The sequence below is a fragment of the Capra hircus genome, chromosome 10 (assembly GCF_001704415.2).
Source record: "Capra hircus breed San Clemente chromosome 10, ASM170441v1, whole genome shotgun sequence".
Classification (NCBI taxonomy): domain Eukaryota; kingdom Metazoa; phylum Chordata; class Mammalia; order Artiodactyla; family Bovidae; genus Capra; species Capra hircus.
In genome coordinates this window covers 32,605,679-32,626,096 of record NC_030817.1, presented here as the reverse complement: position 1 = coordinate 32,626,096, position 20,418 = coordinate 32,605,679, and the positions used below count along the sequence as shown (strand labels likewise).

At 34.0% G+C, this 20,418-nt stretch overlaps 1 protein-coding gene across 5 annotated transcripts in view; it reads left to right on the top strand.

The window, feature by feature from the left end:
• Positions 1-20,418, top strand: part of ARID4A (AT-rich interaction domain 4A) — a 58,890-nt gene that overhangs the window by 10,607 nt on the left and 27,865 nt on the right. For all 5 annotated transcript variants that reach the window (XM_005685912.3, XM_013967207.2, XM_005685914.3 and 2 more), the window contains exons 6-12: positions 3,630-3,709; positions 3,799-3,893; positions 5,331-5,463; positions 8,827-8,906; positions 9,818-9,894; positions 10,283-10,449; positions 20,116-20,188. In XM_005685912.3, coding sequence (XP_005685969.2) covers positions 3,630-3,709; positions 3,799-3,893; positions 5,331-5,463; positions 8,827-8,906; positions 9,818-9,894; positions 10,283-10,449; positions 20,116-20,188 — 705 coding nt within the window. The remainder of the gene's footprint in view (positions 1-3,629; positions 3,710-3,798; positions 3,894-5,330; positions 5,464-8,826; positions 8,907-9,817; positions 9,895-10,282; positions 10,450-20,115; positions 20,189-20,418) is intronic.

Sequence of the window (20,418 nt, the reverse complement as noted above, 5' to 3'; positions counted from 1 at the left end):
CTCTTGCATCTCCTGCATTGGCAGGTGGATTCTTTAGCACTGTGCTACCGGGGAAGCCCATACATATATATATGTATATATTCTTTTTATATTCTTTTGCATTGTGGTTTATCACAGGATATTGAACATCGTACCCAGTGCTATACAGTAGGACTTTGTTGTTTATCAGAGTCAGAATTCTTAACTTCCTTCCCAGTGTTCATTTTATGCTTCTGCTTCATACCTATTTATTATCATTTTGATCCCCTCCTTAACTAAATTGTAGCTCATAGATTAACCTTCTAATTCTCGACTTTATCTATAAAAAGAAGATAGTGATGCCTACTCTGCTGAGGTTGCTGTGAAGATTAGGACATAGTGGAAGATTAATAAGTAATAGCCAATTGTATCTTTGAATAGATAAACTTAATCTACTGCTGTTGTTATCAGTTACTCTCCGTCATCTAACAGTGCTGTGATAACAGGTAGATCTTTCATATTTAGTAGTTAGATTGGGTCCCTGTTGCTTTTGTTTCTTTGAATTCTAACAATTTAGGGTTAGGCTTTGTATGCTTTTGCATTAGCTTTATTTTGTCTACTGTGATGAAGGTTATCAAGTCTTAGCTTTGTTACTGTCATCAACTTAGGTTTTAGTATTTATATAAAATATACTAACAGATATGATTTTTGTACTGTTCTCTTGCACTCAATCAGTAATATATTTGCATGCCATTTTTGGCAAGTATAAGACATTTTGTGCCTTACGATTACTAAATCTTATACTCTTTTTTTTCTCTTGGCATTCTGTAATATCCATCTCGAACCAAAAATAAACTAAATTTACTATATGCACCAGTTAATTCTTTCGCTCTTATCAAAGTGCCAGAGTCACTCTTTAGTGCTTTAAATTACGTGTTCTTTTAGATGATACTTGTAACATGGAAGTTACAGAGAAAACTTCATATAGATGGAGCTTCTTCATTATTTTTATAATCAAGGATGTCCTGATTAAATAGGTGCACTATATTGTTGGGTTTTCTGTTTGTCTTTTAGAACATCTTGAGAAATTACGTGGCTCAACAGACTTGAATAAAATACTCAAACACATATCTTTGTATAGTTCTATGAATTAAAGTTCTTAAACTGTTTCTCTTTTTCACTTGAAGTTGGAAGGGTTCCTAGGTAAAACTACACGATGGTGGTTTGTATCACTGTTGTCTTTGGTTTTTATGTCATTTCTAACCATGATGAAGTATGCCGAAGTGGAAGTAATTTTTTTTCTTAAAAAATTAGATACATTTCAAAGTGACTATTAAAAAAAAAGAACTCATAATATTAAATTCTTGAAATTTCTCATCAGGGCATTTTGATTTGGGGCTGCTGTTGATTAATAATAAAAATTGTGAAAAAGATTTTGTTGCATAAATTTGATATTAGCGATTGGTCTTAAACCCGCATTTTCCTTCCTCACACCTCTGTGTCTTAAATGTGGTATGTATTAGTGTATACGTGTATGTCCATTGTCATCATTTTTGCTACTGCATTATATGGCTGGCATTAAGGAAAATTGGAACTTTTAGGCTTTATTCTTTAGCATCCTTTCATTAATAAAAACATGAATTATTTTAAGTTTGATATGATAATTTCATGATTTTGAATTTTTAAAATGGTTTACAGTGGTTTATTTATCAGACTTGATGATACCGTATGAATCATAATTGTGATGTAAATGTTTAGAGCACTGTTGATCAAGTGTAGATTAGTGATATAATTGTTGGAGAATATTGTGTTTTGTCATTGTATCTGCAGGTAGTCATTAATTTATGTATCACTGACAGTATATAACACAGATGATTTTATGTAATCATTGAAAGTGAAAGTCACTCAGTTGTGTCCAACTCTGTGACCCCATGGACTGTGCAGTCCATGGAATTCTCCAGGCCAGACTACTGCAGTGGGTAGCCTTTCCCTTCTCCAGGGGATCTTCCCAACCCAGGGATCAAACCCAGGTCTCCCACATTGCAGACAGATTCTTTACCAGTTAAGCTACAAGGGAAGCCCTTGTAATCATTATGGTTCTTTAAATACGTGTATCTGGAGTTTTAAATTTTCTTATTTTCTCCTGCATGTAAGAGAATCTAAAACTAGGTATCTTTAGTCTAAGAGGAAGAGCTGACTGAGGTAGATAAATATTAAAGGAGTTGAGCACTCTTATATAATTATGTTTCTAGCATGAAAAAAGTTAAGTTTATGATTTGAAGGCGTAGTGTTTACTACCAAAACAACCCTTCAAGAAAAATTCAGGATTTCAATTACATAGATAGCATGGTAAAGATTCTAAGATGTTATTAAATTAAGATGATGTAGAATTTTCCTTTCTTAACATTAATCTATTGTGTCAAAATAGAAAAACATATAGAATTTTAAAAATTAATATTAAATATTGAAATTAATGATCATTTTTTGTGTATGTTTGCTTTTATGTGTATGTGCTTTTTCTGTAACATGTAAACATTTGTTGATGTGTACATGGCATTTTAAATATCAGAGGTAAGGATTCTGTCTTCTTGTATTTTATCTTTTCATAATGCTGGGTATCAGGTATCTTCTGAGAACATTTTCTTTGTGAATATCAGATATTAAAATCAGTATATGTCTGAAAAATTGAACTTAGAAAATTATCAAAATATATATAGCTAGATATATGGAGAGCATGCATGCTTGCTAAGTTGCTTCAGTTGTGTCCGACTGTCTGTGACCCTATAGACTGTAGCCTGCCAGGTTCCCCTGTCAGTGGGATTCTCCAGGCAAGAATACTGGATGGGTTGCCACACCCTCCTCCAAGAGATCTCCTGACTCTGGGATTGGACCTGAGTCTTTTGTGTCTCCTGCATTGGCAGACAGGTTCTTTATCACTACCGCCACCTGGGAGCTGTTACATTCCTTACCCTCATATCCTTGAAATATTTACACATACTCTACAAGTAATATGATTTCTTTTTAATGTAGTAGAAGTAAAAACTTGAGAAAGTTGCTGTGCCATTATGACTTATTTTTTAGAATTAAAAAGTTTTTCATCTTTCTAATGTTTCCTTGATTCTGCTTTTACTTCTAAACATCTTTCACCCTCTTCTAGCAAAAGAAGCAAGTTGAATCTTGTGACTTTAGAATTTGGCAGCAAGTATTTCTGTTATAGTGGGTTATCATGCAAAGAAGTAGAAGCGGTAGAGTAATCCAACAGCATTACCAGAAATTAAACAGTTTCTCAATGTTAGAGATACGCTATTGATAACTGTTGCCAGAAAAACCCATAATCGTTTTTTTTAAACAAGGTTTTTGCTAATTTTTCTAGGATTAAAGGTAATTTAATATCTGTGCTTTGACTAGGTTGTTAATGGTTTAAGAAGGTGGTTCTGTATTGGTAGAAACTGAAGAAGTAAATGGAGACACTTAAGCAATTGGGGACAGCCATTAACTTGTATTTGTTTGGTATCTATAGAATGCAAAATATGGTATGTATAATTTAAAAGATTTTGAAGTGTAACTAACATAATGGTTCTTAAGCCCCAGGTAAATAGCAACAGTAGCATTCTGTGCAGTTCCAATTTTAATTAGTGTGAATAAATTCTCTGATGTCTTGTTTATTGCAGTGTTTGATGATGGTGATGAGAGAACACTGAGACGTACCTCTCTTTGCCTAAAAGGAGAGAGACATTTTGCTGAGAGTGAGGTAGAGTGCCATGCATGAACATTTTGAATTGAACAGCAGCTGCTAATATAGAGGCAAGAAGTGATTTAATTTGTCTGTTTCTTATCCAGACACTTGACCAACTTCCATTAACAAATCCAGAGCATTTTGGAACTCCAGTAATTGCAAAGAAGATGAACAGAGGAAGGAGGTCCTCTCTGCCTGTGTGAGTGTTTTCACGTACATTACACTTATCACAACATTAAACAAGTGGTTTCTCTACAGTGGCCAAATTTGTTTGGGTGACCTTTCCATAATATCTTGTATCCTTATTTTAGACATTTTACCTTGAGCAGATGTTTTTCTTGATTCTTGGACAAAGTAATAGAAATAATGATCACAACCCCTTTTTAAAACAGGCTATTTTTGTTTTGAGTTACTTTGCCAAATTCCTTGGCATCTCTGGTGGCGCAGTGGTAAAGAATCCACCTGCCAAATCAGGAGACTCGAGACATGGGTTCAGTCCAGGTTGGGAAGAAACCCTGGAGTAGGAAATGGCAACCCACTCCAGTATTTCTGCCTGGAAAACTTGATGGATAGTAGAACCTGGCGGGCTACAGTCCATGAGGTTGCAAAGAGTTGGATGCAACTGAGTGTGTGCACGCATATATGCACGTGTGTGCGCACACACACATACAACCACAGGCGTGCTTGCGTGTGCATGCCAAATGCTTTAATTGATATGATGATTTTCCTATTTTAAGTGAGAATAATGTGTTTTTTTAACCTTTCTATTTCAAAAACATTTCAGATTGAAAAATTGTAATCATGATACAATAAACTTTAATATACTCATCATCTTAGATTCACTGAATTATTAAAACTTTTTGGCATATTTGCTTTATATTTCCTCTTTTTATATACATATGTTATTCTTAATAATAATAATTTTAATGGGCTGAACCATTTGAGAGGAAGTTGCAATCATCATCACTTACCCCTCGTTTGTGTAGAAATATACAGACATTTCTCTTACATAACCAAAGTATGGTTATCAAATTCAGAACAGATAGCACTGATAGAATACTATTATCTGAAGTTGCCACCTGTCCCAGTAATAGTCTTTATACTATCTTCCGTTTCCAGGATTCAGTCCAAGATCACGCACTGCATTTAATTTTTGTGGTTCTTAAGTCTCCTTTAACCTAGAAGACTTCCTCAGCCTTTTTTTCATGATGTTGACATTTTTGAATAGTACAGGCCAATTGTTTTATAGACTTTCCCTCATTGTGAGTTTGTCTAATTGTTTAGTTATCAGATAGGTTAACTGATGTGTTTGATGAGATCTTTTCGTAACCTTTTAGAAAATTGGAGTGATTATCAGGCATCTGGCATGCATAAAAAGTCGAAGGGCAGTTTCTTAAAATGTATTTGGCTCAGTAAGTACTTCATGATGATAGAGCTTTTCTGTCCCAGCCAGTGGTTGGCATGAGAGTGTAAGTCCTGGTTCTCATTGATCTAGTGGATAGCTCAGAACTACTTCTGTGGGACCAGGGAAATAGCTGTTCCATTCCAGTGTGGATGAAGAAGCTATTACCCTGGGATAATAACTGTATCAAAATGGTTTATGTTAAGATCATGATAAAGTTATTCTAACTTTTAGTAACGAAGATGAAAAAGAAGAAGAAAGTAGTGAAGAGGAAGATGAAGATAAGCGACGTCTCAATGACGAATTATTAGGAAAAGTTGTAAGTGTGGTATCTACATCTGAGAAGAGTGAGTGGTATCCTGCTTTGGTAAGTATAGTATTTTGCAAGTTAATTAGCCTTTTAAAATATTTGTTTAATATGGATTTTTAGAAACTTAAAAATATTTTGAGAGTGTTACATATATTTAGTTTGGACTTCCTTGCAAAATTAAGCATTCCTTCCCCAGTCCCATGTACTTCACTGTCTTCTTTTATTATTTCCTTTCTTTAATTCTCTATAACCAAATATTTATTGGGGTCTTTCAGTTTTTCCTTCAAAATGTGTCCAGTGGTCTCTTTTTTACTCTGTTCTCATTACCTTTTTTTACCTGATACATACTGCTTACCTCCAGCATTGCTTAACTTGATGCCTGAATGCCTTCTTCACTAAATACAAACTAATTTTCTAGAAGTAACTTTTTATAGAGAAATTTTACAATACTGGTTTAATCACGATAGTCCCATTCTCAAAAAAAAGAACCCTGCACTGACTTCCATTAGGATCAATTTTGTATTCTTTAGATGGACATCTGAGGTCATCCCTAGTTCTTAGTTTGTTTCCCATTTTCATGGTAAGCTGTCTACTTAAGGCTCTTTCTTAACTGCTCCCTGTATAAGACCCTTCACTCCTCCAGTCCTTTGCCCCTTAAATTGATTGGTATTTACTGAGGATTTGCAGTGAGTTCAGCTTTTCTTGAAGCACCTTAGAAAATAAAGATGTATGAGACTTGTAACACATTGCCCTCATGGAATTTACTATAAACATCTAAAAGGTAATGTTGTGGTTAAATATTATAATTTTTAAAACTTGATATAGACAAGAGACTCGGACAAAGAGTATTAGGGAAAGGAAAGCTACACCTTGGCTTTAGAAATGGCAAATCTTGGGTACGTTGGTAGAGAAAACTAATCTTTGATTATTTGGGGAAGGAATGAGAATGCATGGGCAAGAGAATTATTTCACGAGAAGATTCAGTAAACTTGGTAATACCTGTCTCCTGTTTTTCCTCTTCCTTCTCCTCTCCTCTTAAATATGTCTCAAGGGTCAGCTCAAGTCCTACCTTTTCTGCAGATTGTCTCCTAACCACTTCAACATTAGTATGCTGCTTCTTTGTGTTTTGATATCACTTATATCTCTAATAATAATTTTTGCATAAAATATGTCCCAGATTAGATTAGACTCCTTTAAGAAACTGAGGGCATTTTTTTTTTTTTTTAGGTTTCTCTGTGCATGGAAATACATGACTTACTTCTATGTAGTACATTTACTTTATATAGGAAAAGTCTGAAAGTCCTTTGAACCTTTCAGTTGTACAGGCTGACAAGTAAACGGGCTTGGATTCAGAATACTCAGATCATAGTTTGCCAAGAGATTTAAAAATAATGCCTTTACTGAACGGCTTATCATTTCTGAGATGAAAAAAGATGAGTAAGAGTCAATCCTACATTTGATGATTTTAGTGTAGAGTCAGACACAACTGAGCGACTTCACTTTCACTTTTCACTTTCATGCATTGGAGAAGGAAATGGCAACCCACTCCAGTGTTCTTGCCTGGAGAATCCCAGGGATGGCAGAGCCTGGTGGGTTGCCGTCTGTGGGGTCGCACAGAGTCGGACACGACTGAAGTGACTTAGCAGGTAGCAGAGATAATCCAAGTGATTGTAATATAAGATAGTTTGCATTCGATGTTAGGATTTCTTGTCCCGATACCTCCCATTTATTTGAAAGAAAGAAAAAAAAAAGTCTTCATGAAGCTGGTGCTTTTGGGCTGAGACTTGAAGGACTTAAAGTTAGCAGAAAACTTCACTAGAGGATTTTCTTAGAAGAAACAGAATAAGAAATAACAGGAAAGAAGGGGTTTCTTCACGAAACTGTGCTTTGGGAATCCATTTTGGCTAAATATTAGATGTGAATAGGGGCATAATAGGAAATAAGACTGGGAAGATAATTTGGATTGAGGGCAGAAGATAATTTGGATCTTCCTCTGAGTTATTTTTATTTTATCTTATGCCTAGTGGTATCACTGTCCCTCTCCTCAGTTATATTCTTCTTGTGTATCTTTTTGTATTTACCCCTCCATTTCAGTGTTAGCTCCTTGAGGGCAGACTATATTATTAATCCAATAATTTCCAACACCAAACAAAAAAAATATAATACCATCTGATACTGAGACAGCTGATATACCTTCCAAGACTTTTTAATTGTCTGGAGATACAATGTTTAATGATAGCCATGAGTCCTATGTGGCTATTTAAGTTTAAACTGTTAACTAAATTAATATTAAATAGAATAAAAACTTCAGTCTCTCAGTTGTACTGGCCACATTTAAGGTGCTCACTCCCATGTGATTCATTGTTTCTGTATTGGTCAGTGTAGACAGAGAACATTTCCATCTTGCATAAGGTTCTGTGGTTGGTGCTAGATTATCACAGAGGGGCTACTGTGGAGCAGGTACATTTCAGCAATTTATTAGACTTTAATATTTTTAATACTGAACTGTAGAAAAATAGATTGGTTAGTTACTAATGCTAAGACATTTGTTATTTTTCAATGTTAAAAACTTTGAAAGTTCATTATTCAGATTTTCTCTGATCTGTTTAATTACTAAAAACTGTGCATGCCTTGGTAAGAATGGGAACTTAGGTGCTTATTTTAAACAGCCAGATTTCAAAATAGATCCTGATTCAAGTATATTTTGAAAAATTATAATATGCCTTATTTTTATTATAGCTCATACATTTTGTGTCTTAAACAATAAATGAATTGTTATTTGGCTTAGAATAAATCCTAATATTTAAAAAGTGGTCACATTATTATTTATATTTCATTAGTTATTCATTTTATAATTTAATGGCTGGGTAAATTAAATATATCAGTTCAGTTCAGTCTCTCAGTAGTGTCCAGCTCTCTGCAACCCCATGGACTGCGGCACGCCAGGCCTCCCTGTCCATCACCATCTTCCAGAGTTTACTCAAACTCATGTCCATGGAGTCAGTGATGCCATCCAACCATCTCATCCTCTGTTGTCCCCTTCTCTTCCTGCCTTCAATTTTTTCCAGCATCAGGGTCTTTTCAAATGAGTCAGTTCTTTGCATCAGGTGGCCAAAGTATTGGAGTTTCAGCTTCAACATCAGTCCTTCCACTGAATATTCAGGACTGATTTCCTTTAGGATGGACTGGCAATTAATTAATTATTTAATTAGTATAAATTAAATATATAGAAAACCAATATGCTAAAGAAAACTTATAAATTGATAGTTTGTAAGTAATTTATTATTGACAGTGTGCCTATTTCTTGTCAAATATGATCCTTTTAAGAAGTTAGGGCTTCCAGGGTTATTATTTTAGAAAATACATTCTTTGTTTGAAGAGAGAAAATAATGATGAACATGTTCTTATTTTATATTTCAGGTAATATCTCCCAGTTGTAATGATGATATCACAGTGAAAAAAGACCAGTGTTTAATTCGGTCATTTATCGATTCTAAATTGTGAGTAATGAATCACTTAATAGTGTTACATTGGGAGGAAAAAAATGGAAATCAGAACTTTATTTTTAAAGGTTTAATCATTTTATGAACCTAAGAAGTTATTACCTAAAATCTTTTCATTTTTTATAATGTAGATTATTTTTTACTTGATTTTTATATAAAACTGAATAATATATGAGTAATATTTTTAAAGTTTTTAAATGAAGTATAGTATTGATTTTCTCCCTAATTGTAAGAATTCTATATTTTTATCACGTGTACCATTTCATATTATGAAAAATGAAATTTACTTTTAATGGGATTTATATTACTAGAATAATTATTTTGACTTTTTTCTGATTAAAAGTCATATTTTGAACTCCAGTAAAATTTAATTTTAAAAAATGTCAGATTTTTTAGAAGCCTTCCTTAACCTCAACTTTACTTTTTTCTAAAAAGCTGTAGAATTATCTGCTTATTGAGTTGTGATTCTCTGTGAAAAATTTGATACCGTAATGTATCTAACAATGATAAAAAAATTTAGTATTACCTTCTGTTGAATTGTTCTTACTAAATGGCATAGTAAATTTGAGAAATATGAAAGATCAAAATAGTATAAGGGAAATACCATGCTGATTGAACCACCCCATTCTGTGTGCAAGAAGGTTGCATAAATAGAAATATTACAAATGTGAGGCTCTCAAATTAGTGTAGTTTGAGTATGTGCGTCTTTAGAATTAAGATATTAGCTTTGCCTATATTACCTCTGGCCCTTTTTTTTTTCAGAATTAGGGTATACATGGTCTTTTAAAAATAATTTATAGGTAATTTTGATTTTGAGATTTATATTTTCTAGGTGTTAACATGACTATTTAAGTGATAATTCTTATTTAATAATGGTTTCCCTCCCATTTATTCTTCTCTATAATTAGTTATTCTATAGCAAGAAAGGATATCAAGGAAGTAGACATTCTCAGTCTGCCTGAATCTGAGCTCTCTGCTAAACCAGGTAAAATAAGGTTGACTCAGTCTATTATTTCATGGTGTGATGCTGTAAATGGCAAATTTAGCGACTAAAACAAGACAATATTTTCTGGCACCATTTGAGCTGTTTTGAGTTGTTATCTCTTCTTCTTTGATGCCTTTTTTAGTTTCTAGATAAAGCAGTTGACCTGTAATACATTTTATGTTTTACTGTGAACATTTCTGACAGTATTCTCTAGAGAAAAATAAACATTAATATAATATTGTAACTTATGAAATATATTTAGATTTACGGTATCATTTTAGAAGTAATAGCTGAATTTGAATCCAGATCTTCTGACTCTGAATGTCATGGCTTTCTGTTCTATGGTGCTAATTGCATAACAAATGCTGAAATACGCTTTTACTTTTAGGGCTGCAGAAAGCAAGCATCTTCTTAAAAACTAGAGTTGTTCCTGATAATTGGAAAATGGATATAAGCGAAATCCTTGAATCATCCAGTAGTGATGATGAAGATGGTCCAGCTGAAGAAAATGATGAAGAGAAGTTAAAGGAGGCCAAAAAGGAAGAAGAAGAGATGGTAGGTGAAATTTCATGTTTGTAACATATAGAAATAGTTTAATACTCTATAAAAATAATGCCTTCTGATATCTTCCCAATGGTTAGATTGTTTATTTGTTGTTGTCTTTTTCTAGCTCAACTTTATTTGGAGGAGGAGGATCTTTACGGCTTTCTTAGTAGGCAAATCAGAACTAATTTTTAGTGCGTAAGAGATTACAGGAGCTTCCCAGGTGGTGCTAGTGGTAAAGAACCTGCCTGCCAATGCAGGAGACAAGAGACATGGGTTTAATCCCTGGGTCAGGAAGATGCCGTGGGGAAGGGCATGGCAACCCACTCCAGTATTCTTGCCTGGAGAATCCCATGGACAGAGGAGCCTGGCAGGCTACGGTCCAGTCCATAGAGTCACATAGAGTTGGACACAACTGAAGCAACTTAACACACACACAAGAGATTACATAGAAGAACTTTTCAGGTTAAATGAGCAACAAGTGCATTTATTAACATCTTTTCCAGATAACCAAGGAGGAAGACAATGTAACTTTTAGGTATATTCCATGTGTTAGTTAACTCATTTAAATTACTGCTAGATGGAATAACTGTTACTATTCTACTTTAAACAGAAAAGTGAGAATCAGAAAGGTTAAGTAACTTTCCCAAGATGGCAGAGCTCAAATGTGGAGAACAGAGATTTGAACCAGGTCTGGTTTGTCTGAACTTTGAAATCTCAGCTCTTTTAGACATTTCACAGTATCTCAAGGATAATGGGGATTTAAAAATCCTATCTAAACTGAAAGACTATTTTGTTTGGCAGTTGGATAAATCATAGAGAAGATTCAGAGTCTGTTTTATAAATGTTAATGGTTTTCTTTGTAATATCACTGTGTTCTTTGAGAATGTATATGTAATTGTAGGAAATCATTCATGAAGCTCCACATAATTGCTTACATGAATATTGCTGTCTCTTTGTTCAGCAGTGTTTTGCTAAGTGGTATAAACTATTCAGTATATTTTTGGCTGTTTTGAGGTAAAGGGGCTTGGTGGCAGACAAAGAGAATGAGTTTACTTAAAAAGAAGACCTATTTGAGCATCAAAAATATTTGCTTCGAAAAAACATGGAGTGCTTGTTTCTTCTTGGATACACAAATATGAATTTATAAAGCAAAACGAGTATACTTGTGTGTGATACAGGGTATACAGTGTTTCTTTCCTTTTACTTCCCCTGCAGTATTTGGTTTTTTGCACTCTGAAATCAGAATGGCGGTTCATACTTACAGGCTGCCTACAGAGTTGCCATAGTAACGTGCTGTTGGTTTTAAGTGAGCATGCTCGGAAAGACAGGAAGGTTTTGCAGAGGCTTGGCAGGTTGCCAATGGAGGTTTGCCAGATGCTTTGAAATGGGCTGTCTTTCTTTTCCTTTCATGTAATGTCTGATTTTTATGTGGAAGAGAATGTAAGTAGTGCTGTATAACCCTGCGGATGCTATGCCCTAAGAGGGAAAGCAAATATTTGCAAGTCAGACTGAAAGATGTTCAGACACTGTACTGATTAAGTAGAAGGGGAATCTAACCATTTTGCATGTGAAAGAAAATGCAGCATATAGGTAAGATTTTTTTTTATATATATGTTACCATTTTGATTGCCAAAAATGAGGTTAAATAAGAATTTTAGATATTGATGATGTGGCTGATATGGTAGGACTCGTAACTAAGCTTAATTGTTTCATGTAAAAGAGACAGTAGGAGTCTATTTTTAGAATATTAGAGGATGAAGGCTATTTTTCTGAAATACAAGATAGATTTTGAAATGAAAATGATAATGACAGTTTGGCAAAATTCAGGATTTGAAGTCTAAATATTAAATGTGATTTTTGTATTTTTATCTGTATTTATTTATAGATTATATGTTTTCAGGGTAAATAGGCCACATTTTCAGGGTGTGAACTGTTGCAGTCTGGGTTTGCCTTTTTTTTTTTAACGTTGAAGTTAGGATCTTATGTTACAAAATACTGAAATACATTAGTCTCTTTATTTTTGTTAATACTTTTAATTGGTATCCCTTTCAAAATGCATTTTTCCTACTCCTTCCCTGCCCCCCCCCAAAAAAAAACCCTGAAATTTTAAACAAAGAGGTTTAAAAAGGCTTTGTAGTAAGGTTAAAGATGATGGCCCTAAAATAGTAAGTAATAAATAGTGCTCCTATTATAGCTATTAATTTCATAAAGGTCATAATGTTTTATTTAAGCTGTGAGTAAATGTTAGTGAAAAAGACTGAAGAGCAGAGGCAGGCTACCTATTGTTTGCAGGTAGTAAGTAAAGAAATTTTAAAAGGTAAGGACCTTTGTAAGGAGAATGTCTTCTTAAAATCTATTACTTTAATTATGAACCTGTTTAGATTAAGTGAACCAAGATGCTTTTCATCTACTGAAAAAGAAAAAGCAAAATCACAAAATATGGTCACTGATTATATGATAATTTAAAACTATTTTTCATATCTTAATTTTCTTAGCATGTGCTTTATTGTATTGCCTAATGAAACTAATTTCTTCATTTTCTGTGGCTATACAAGTAGATTTTCTTCTGAGATTTTGGTTGCTTTGGGAAAAAAAATCAGCTGCATTTCATGCTCTTGGATTTAAGCTTTGGATGCTGAATCATTCTAACCTGTCTTGAACAGTAATTTTTAAAATTTGATGTATTGTAAAACTGAAAAGCATTTTAATCTGTATTTAGCAAAGGAAAAAAATGGGTATGGTATAAAAGGGAATTAAAATCTGATAAGCCAGGGCCTACCTGGCTTAGTCATTATAGGCCTTTACTACATGAGTGAGGCTAGGCTGTTACGTTACATTATATTTCATTCTTCCAAAATTTAGTTACTCTGTGCTTTTCATGAAGATTTAATATTGCTTTACAATGATTAAAAAAAAAGAGCTTTTATAACCACTATAACAGTACTTTATCCTGCCATTTGGTGTTTGTAAATTTTATGCAGTAGAATCAAACAAGTGTTAGACACTTCTGCAGTGCTAATGGGCAGTGGACATTGTTTTTATATTTGATACTATGAGTAACCTAACATAGCCTTAATAAGGAAATTTGAGATTTACCATGGAGGAGCATCTTTTTTACTTAATATTATTTTGAATTTCTGAGCATTAGTGGTTTAGGATTTGAGTATAATATACATATTTCATATTGTTACTGAGTAGGAAGAGGCTTGAGAGTCTGATAGGAAGTTAGTTCCTATCTATATTGATGACTTTAACTTATTGATAATTATATTGAAAAAGATTCTGGAGAATATTTTTGTGGGTATTACTAAAATGTCTTTTGTCAAGACATTTTTATATTAGAAAAGATATTACTGAATTTTCTTTTGAATTTTGAAACTGAAAAGTCAGTGTAAACACAAACAGTGATATCAGGTATTCATATACTCCCAACTTATATTCACTTTGGATCAATGTAGGACAGTTGTCTAAGAATAAAATAAATAGGTGATTGTTTAGAAGACTGACTTTGACTACTCTTAGCTCTTTTATCCTTTTGATTTGCTATAGGTAGGCTTATATGTTGGAACCTCCCAAAAATCTTCTCTGCTTTCATACTTAGTAATGAAAATTTGAATTTAGTGAATTTTTATAAAAATGCTCTTTTTTGTTTAGAAGTATTGGTTCACATTTTTCCAATTGTTGAATTTCTAAAAATCACTGTTACTTTGAATTCCTAGGATTATATTCCGCTATTATAAAAACCATATAAGTGCCTGATTTTTTTAACTCATGGAAATTTGAGTACTTAAATCAAGTGTTATTTGTGTGTGTTTATGCCTTTTTTAGATAAACCATAAAGGCATTTGTTAGTGATCATTCAAGATCACTTTAGGTATAAACCTATAGTAAATGCTTGATAACTCAGAAAAATACTGTTAAATCAATAAAATTGATAGAAAAATTTAAAGGTAATGTTACTATTTTAGGTATATCTAATAACTTCAGCTGTCAACTAAGTATTTCTAAGCGAGTCTTATAAAGCCAGTTTTCAATAAATAAGTGAAAATTTAGCTTGCATTCAAATATAACTTATTTGCTAAAGTTTAGCCTATTAAGCAAGCAAAAGTGACCTGATGTATTTAGTACAACCTTTTTTTCCACAATGCTAGTATAAAACTCTAACCAAGTTAGAATCACCTAATCAGATTAATGAGGATTGCACATTTGTACACACAGATACTGCTACATTTTTATGCATTTATAGAAAAATGTGACTTACAGTTACGGTAGTATAACTGAGTTTAAAGCCTTAGATTTAATAGCATCCGAGCTACAGCTTGATGACTGAAAGTAAGATGAGTGAACCTTTTCAAATGGGGTGGGAGAAATTACTAATTTGTTATAGGCAAGTGGTTGTTAAACTGTTTTCTGAAATTATGAAACAGTGTCTTACTATACAATGAATGTATCATGCATGATATGTGGTTTTTTAAATTTTCTATTTAAGTGTACCCTACAGAGAAGAATGATACAACTGTAAATTTTATCGTTAACAAATTTCCTTGGGTCTTCAACACCATTAGTCAGTTCTCAGTTTCTATAATCATTATCTCCTTTATGCCAACAACCCTACCCCTACTCTGCTCACTTAGGAAAGAGATTAGGAACTTCACACTGGGAGCCAGCTCTAAACCATACCTGCCTGCTCTTCTTTGCTTAATGTACAGTTAATAATATGTTGTCCTCTTCTGTAAGATGAGTCCCTCTTTTTATGCTCTGGATCTCATTCCCTTCTTCTTGTCTTAGACTGTGATGTATCCCTTTTCTTCCCAGCATCTTTTATCTATTCCTTTCTGTTGTATTCTTCTTATTAGCCTTTTAAAACATGCTTACATCTCTTCCAACCTTCTGGGAACTGCACAGACTCCTTCCACCAACCCCTCCACCTTATGGCCAGATGGCTCAGAGTTCTATACACTGTTCTGTTTTCCTGTAGTGCCTCTTGTACTTTACCACACCTAAAACAGCTTTACTGAGGTCACTAGTGACCTCCAACAAATTTTTGTGCCAAGTTCAACAAATTTTTGTGCTAAGTCCAATAAAATTTTATCATGATTTCATTTGACTCCTTAGTAGTATTCAGCATCTTTGACTTGCCTGCCTTCTAAAATCAGCTGACATACATGATATTACATTTTTTTCTTGTTTTGCTCTTCATTGTTGTTCAGTTGCTAAGTCACATTCAACTCTGTGACCCCATGGACTGCAGCACGCCAGGCTCCTCGGTCCTTCACTGTCTCATGGAGTTTGCTCAGATTCTTTCCTTTCTGGTTTACTTCCTAACTAAATGATGTATTGACTCCAAATTTATATGTGTATCAGTGCACGTGATGTCTCATGTCCTTTTTAAAATTAATTTTTATTGGAGTATAGTTGCTTTACAATGTTATATTAGTTTCTGGCTTTTATATCTCTTTTTAGCTCCAGACATTTCTATTAAACTTTCAGTGAGGATTTCTTCATATTTTGTAAGTCCTCAGACTCAATATGTGCAAGACTGCACTCATCCCCAAAACCTGTCCTTTCCCTGTTTGTTCCTAATTCATTTGAATGGAAGCACCATTCACCTAATTACTCAAGCTAGATAAATGAAAGTCACCTTAATCTTCTCACTCTTGCCTCTTTCTAGTCTGTCACCCTAGTCCAAGCCGCTCTCTTTCACCTAGCTAGACTGCTACAATAGCAGCTTGTTCTTCCCGCATCTGTCCGTGCTTTCCCTGCTCCAGTCTATTCTCTGTACTGCATTGAAGTGGGTTTTTTTAAACTAAGTATATAAAAATGGGATTCCTCTTGGAATAAATTAATCTTAGGGCCCAAAATAATAAATAAAACTAAATGCCAGTCATTGATAATAAAATTGTGACTAAAATCAGCTTGTATTTAACCTCATGGAATAAATTAATCTTCGGGCACAACATAATAAATAAAACTAAATGCCAGTCATTGATAATAAAATTGTGACTAAAATCAGCTTGTCTTTAACCTCATGGAACTTCCTGAGTATTTTAACACATTGAAACTTTGAGGAGTACAAACAAACTCAGCATCAACACTTCTCTCTCACTCTCCTGCGTGCTCTCTTACTCTTTCTTTCAGGGGGAGGTTTCATCTTTCCATCATCAGGCGGCAAGACTCATTCAGGCACTGATTCTCCTCATTGCAGACTGTGACAGTAACTCCCGTTTCCCTTCCAATCCATCAAACTTATTCTTGGCAGAGAACTTTTAAAAATATAACTCTGACCTAATTCTTATTTAGCTCTCTCAAACCTCATATCTATGCACAGTGTCCAATTTTGATTCTCTAGTATATCATCTAACAAACCATAGCATGACATGTCACATTTTGTTGAATTGACTGGTTTTATATTTCTCCACCTCCTGCTAGACTTGAGGCCCCAAAGTGGAAGGCCAAAAGTGCCTTCTCATTTTACTTGTGGCAGAAGTCTGTGATTCATCATGATCAAAAATGTTTGAGCTGTATTTGAAGAAATACTATTCAAAGTTAGAAATTTCATAAAATAATAGTAGCTAGGGTTTCCCTGATGGCTCAGCAGTAAAGAATCCACCTGCAGTGTGAGAGATGACGGTCTGATCCCTGGGTTGGGAAGATACCTGGAGGAGGAAATGGCAACCTGCTCCAGTATTCTTGCCTGGAAAATCCCATGGACAGAGTAGCCTGGCGCACTGCAGTCCAAAAGGTCACCGAGAGTTGGACAGATAGATACACAGCTACCTGTAATACCAGGTAGTGTCTATTGCAAGTAACTAAAATTGTAAGTTCCTGGAAATTATGATCATATTCATGCCTCTTCTATATCCTTAACTCTCTATTGCTGACGTTTTACTGGATGCATAGTTAGCTTCACACGTTTGATTAAATGAAGGGAAGAAGGCTCATCAGCAGTCTAGTGTACTCCACCTCCCATTATTATGACTCCAACTCCAAAACCCTTGAGGGAGGCAGCACTCTCTGGCTCCTGACCAGGAGATAGACCCTGTAGGTGTGAGAATACTGTGAGCAGAGAAAGCACTCTGTGATAGCAAACACAAGCCCTAATATTCTAGTCTTAAAGGCAGAGTCTTCTAGTTGGAGACATTGTTTTTCTACCATATGCAATTTTACTCTAAGGTGACTAACAAGATAGCTAATTTTTAAAAAGTGATTGTGTAAGAATTACTTATTAGATTAAGCAATTTTGATTTTTACAAAGACCCATCAGATAAATGTAAAACTTTGTATATAACCTCATCTTATATTTTTTACTTGAAATAGATTTTCTCTCAGGCAGTTGCTTTTAACTTAAATTCTTTATTCATTTATATCTTGTTTTTACACCTGATGACTGCATTCTGTACTTAGCAGTTTTAGGGCCATGGTTTCTCATGGACATAAAGCACTCTTGATAGTCACTAACTTTTAATTCCAATAAATTTAAATTATTAACTTTTTATCTATAAAGCTATATTCTTCAGCATTAAAAATTTATCAGATGTTTGGTAAAACTTAATGAATGTCAAGTTTGCATTTGATGGGTTCATTTTATTTACTTGCTTTTAGAAGAAACTTTGTTTTCAAATCAGTGTCTTTTTAAAAAAAAAAGATTTGCTTTTTACATGTACTGGATACAACAGTCTTCTTTAAATTCTGTAAGATGATAAATACTAAAAATGAGGTATTAGTCTGAGGAGAGACTATTATGATTATGAGGGACAGGCAAAGCATAGAGCCAGTCTGGTATAAGTTGTTTTGTTTTTCCCCCTACCAGAATTCCTTAAAATTCACATCTGAAATAATTTATAGGCTGCCAGATTACTCAGTTGAGTTAACTCATTGACAGTTGTTTTAATAACCTTGCAAAGGGGGCTTCCCTGGTGCTTAGTGGTGAAGAGTCCATCTGCCATTGCAGGAGACATGAGTCCAGTCCCTGATCCAGGAAGATCCCACATACTGTGGAGCAACTAAGCCTATACCCCACAAGTACTGAGTGTTTTGTGCTCTAGAGCTTGGGAGCCCCAACTACCGAGCCCACGTGCCACGACTGCTGAAGCCCGTGTGCCCTAGAGCCCATGCTCTGCAACAGTAGAAGTCACTGCAGTGAGAAGCTGGTGCACTGCACCTAGAGAAAAGCCTATGTAGCAACAAAAACAGTACAGCCAGAAAGAAACAAATTGAAAAAAAAAAAGTGCAAAAGCAAAATTTTTTAATTCATTTGGGGAAAAATTGCCACCTGTTGGTTTGAGCATTTAGTAAACACCTCTGTTAACTCTGTAGTGATTATAAAGTCTGTATATTGCTAAATTTTGAGGCTTACTAGAACTTTGACTTAAGTTTCTTATATTTTATTAAAGTGAAACTACTCCAATGTTAGAAATCATTCTTAATGTAATAAAAGAAAAAACAAGATTGTACTAAAAGATCTTACTCCCTTTCCCTTGATTGCCTGATGCTTTTTAAAAATTATATATTTAATTGACCTAGATGGCATGATTTTTAAAAATATATTTTAATCAACTACATATTAGCTATTCAAAATTTTTTGAAAATACATGACTTTAATGAGCTTATTGCTCTCTGAACTTGTGAGCTCTCAATGTTTATTGCTTGACACTGCCTTTGCTTTGAGTATGGCTTTGAATTCTTTTGGAACACAAAAATAGTGGTACTCTGAAGTTAAATTATGATTATGTATATGGAAGAAATATATATATCCATGTTTTCTTTGTTTCTCCATAGTATTGTTAAATGTAAGAATTTTCCCAAATATCAGTTTTTAAGTAGTCTACCAGAAAGGGAAATATTTTATTAAAATCCATAATCCATTTGTCTGTATAAGAAGAAATGATTAGGTTTCTATAATTAGTAAAACAACAAACAAATAGGTATTTGTAGGAATAGTTGTTTCTGCATGAATGTTTCCATTAGTTTTTTTTTTTCCATAGAGCTAAATTTTAGTGTGTATTTAGTTTCTGTCCCTAAGAAGTAATGTTCATTGTTCTATTTTAAAGGGTTGCAAAGTCAACTACAGAAGCCGTGCATGAAAGACAAATGAGAAAAGCAGGCTACTGTGAAGCAAGAGGGACTCGTGGAGTCTGAGACAAAATAAAATTTATGTGGCTCATTTAAGTTTCTCTAAAACATTGTGCAATCCAAACAAATAACCTTTGCCATGTGACTTTTCTGCCTCTAGTTTATATTCATTCAACAGTAACAAAGGTTAATGTATGTGGATTACTTGAAAGTAACATGTTTGTAATTATTATGCTCATCTATCAATATATTCACTCGGAACACATGGTATTTTGAGGATTTTTTTAAAAAACAACAAATGAGGTAAAAACATTCTCACTCCATTCCAGAACCTTTTCCGCATGGCTAACCTTAGTCCCCATGGTGAGAATTGAAGGGAAGTTTCAAGTGATAGATTGAGTAAAGAGTAGAGACTGTGTTTCTTGACGGTTGCATCAAACTAGCTGTATCACAGTATGAATTAAAATCTGACATAGGATTTTGAAAAAAAATTCATATTTTCTGGGTTCAGTAAAATTGGGGGTTTACTAAAAAAAAAAAAGAGGGCAGTATATCCTCCTTCTATTCGTTGTTCTATACATTTATTGTCTTTTACCTTTGCAGCCTGAGGAAGAACCTGATCCTGAAGAGAGGGACAACTTCCTCCAACAGCTTTATAAGTTTATGGAAGACAGAGGTATTTTCATGCTTATTGTTTTAAAATAGACATTTCTAGGAATTCCCTGACAGTCCAGTGTTTAGGACATGGTGCTTTTGCTGTCATGGGCCCAAGTTCAATCCCTGATCTGGGAACTAGTGCAGCATTGTGTCTCCCCTCAACCCAAAAGGTAGATGTTTTTTTTTTTTACTGTTTTATGTTCTATGTTTATGTATCATTTTTGCTTAAAGCATGGGTATATGGATTTG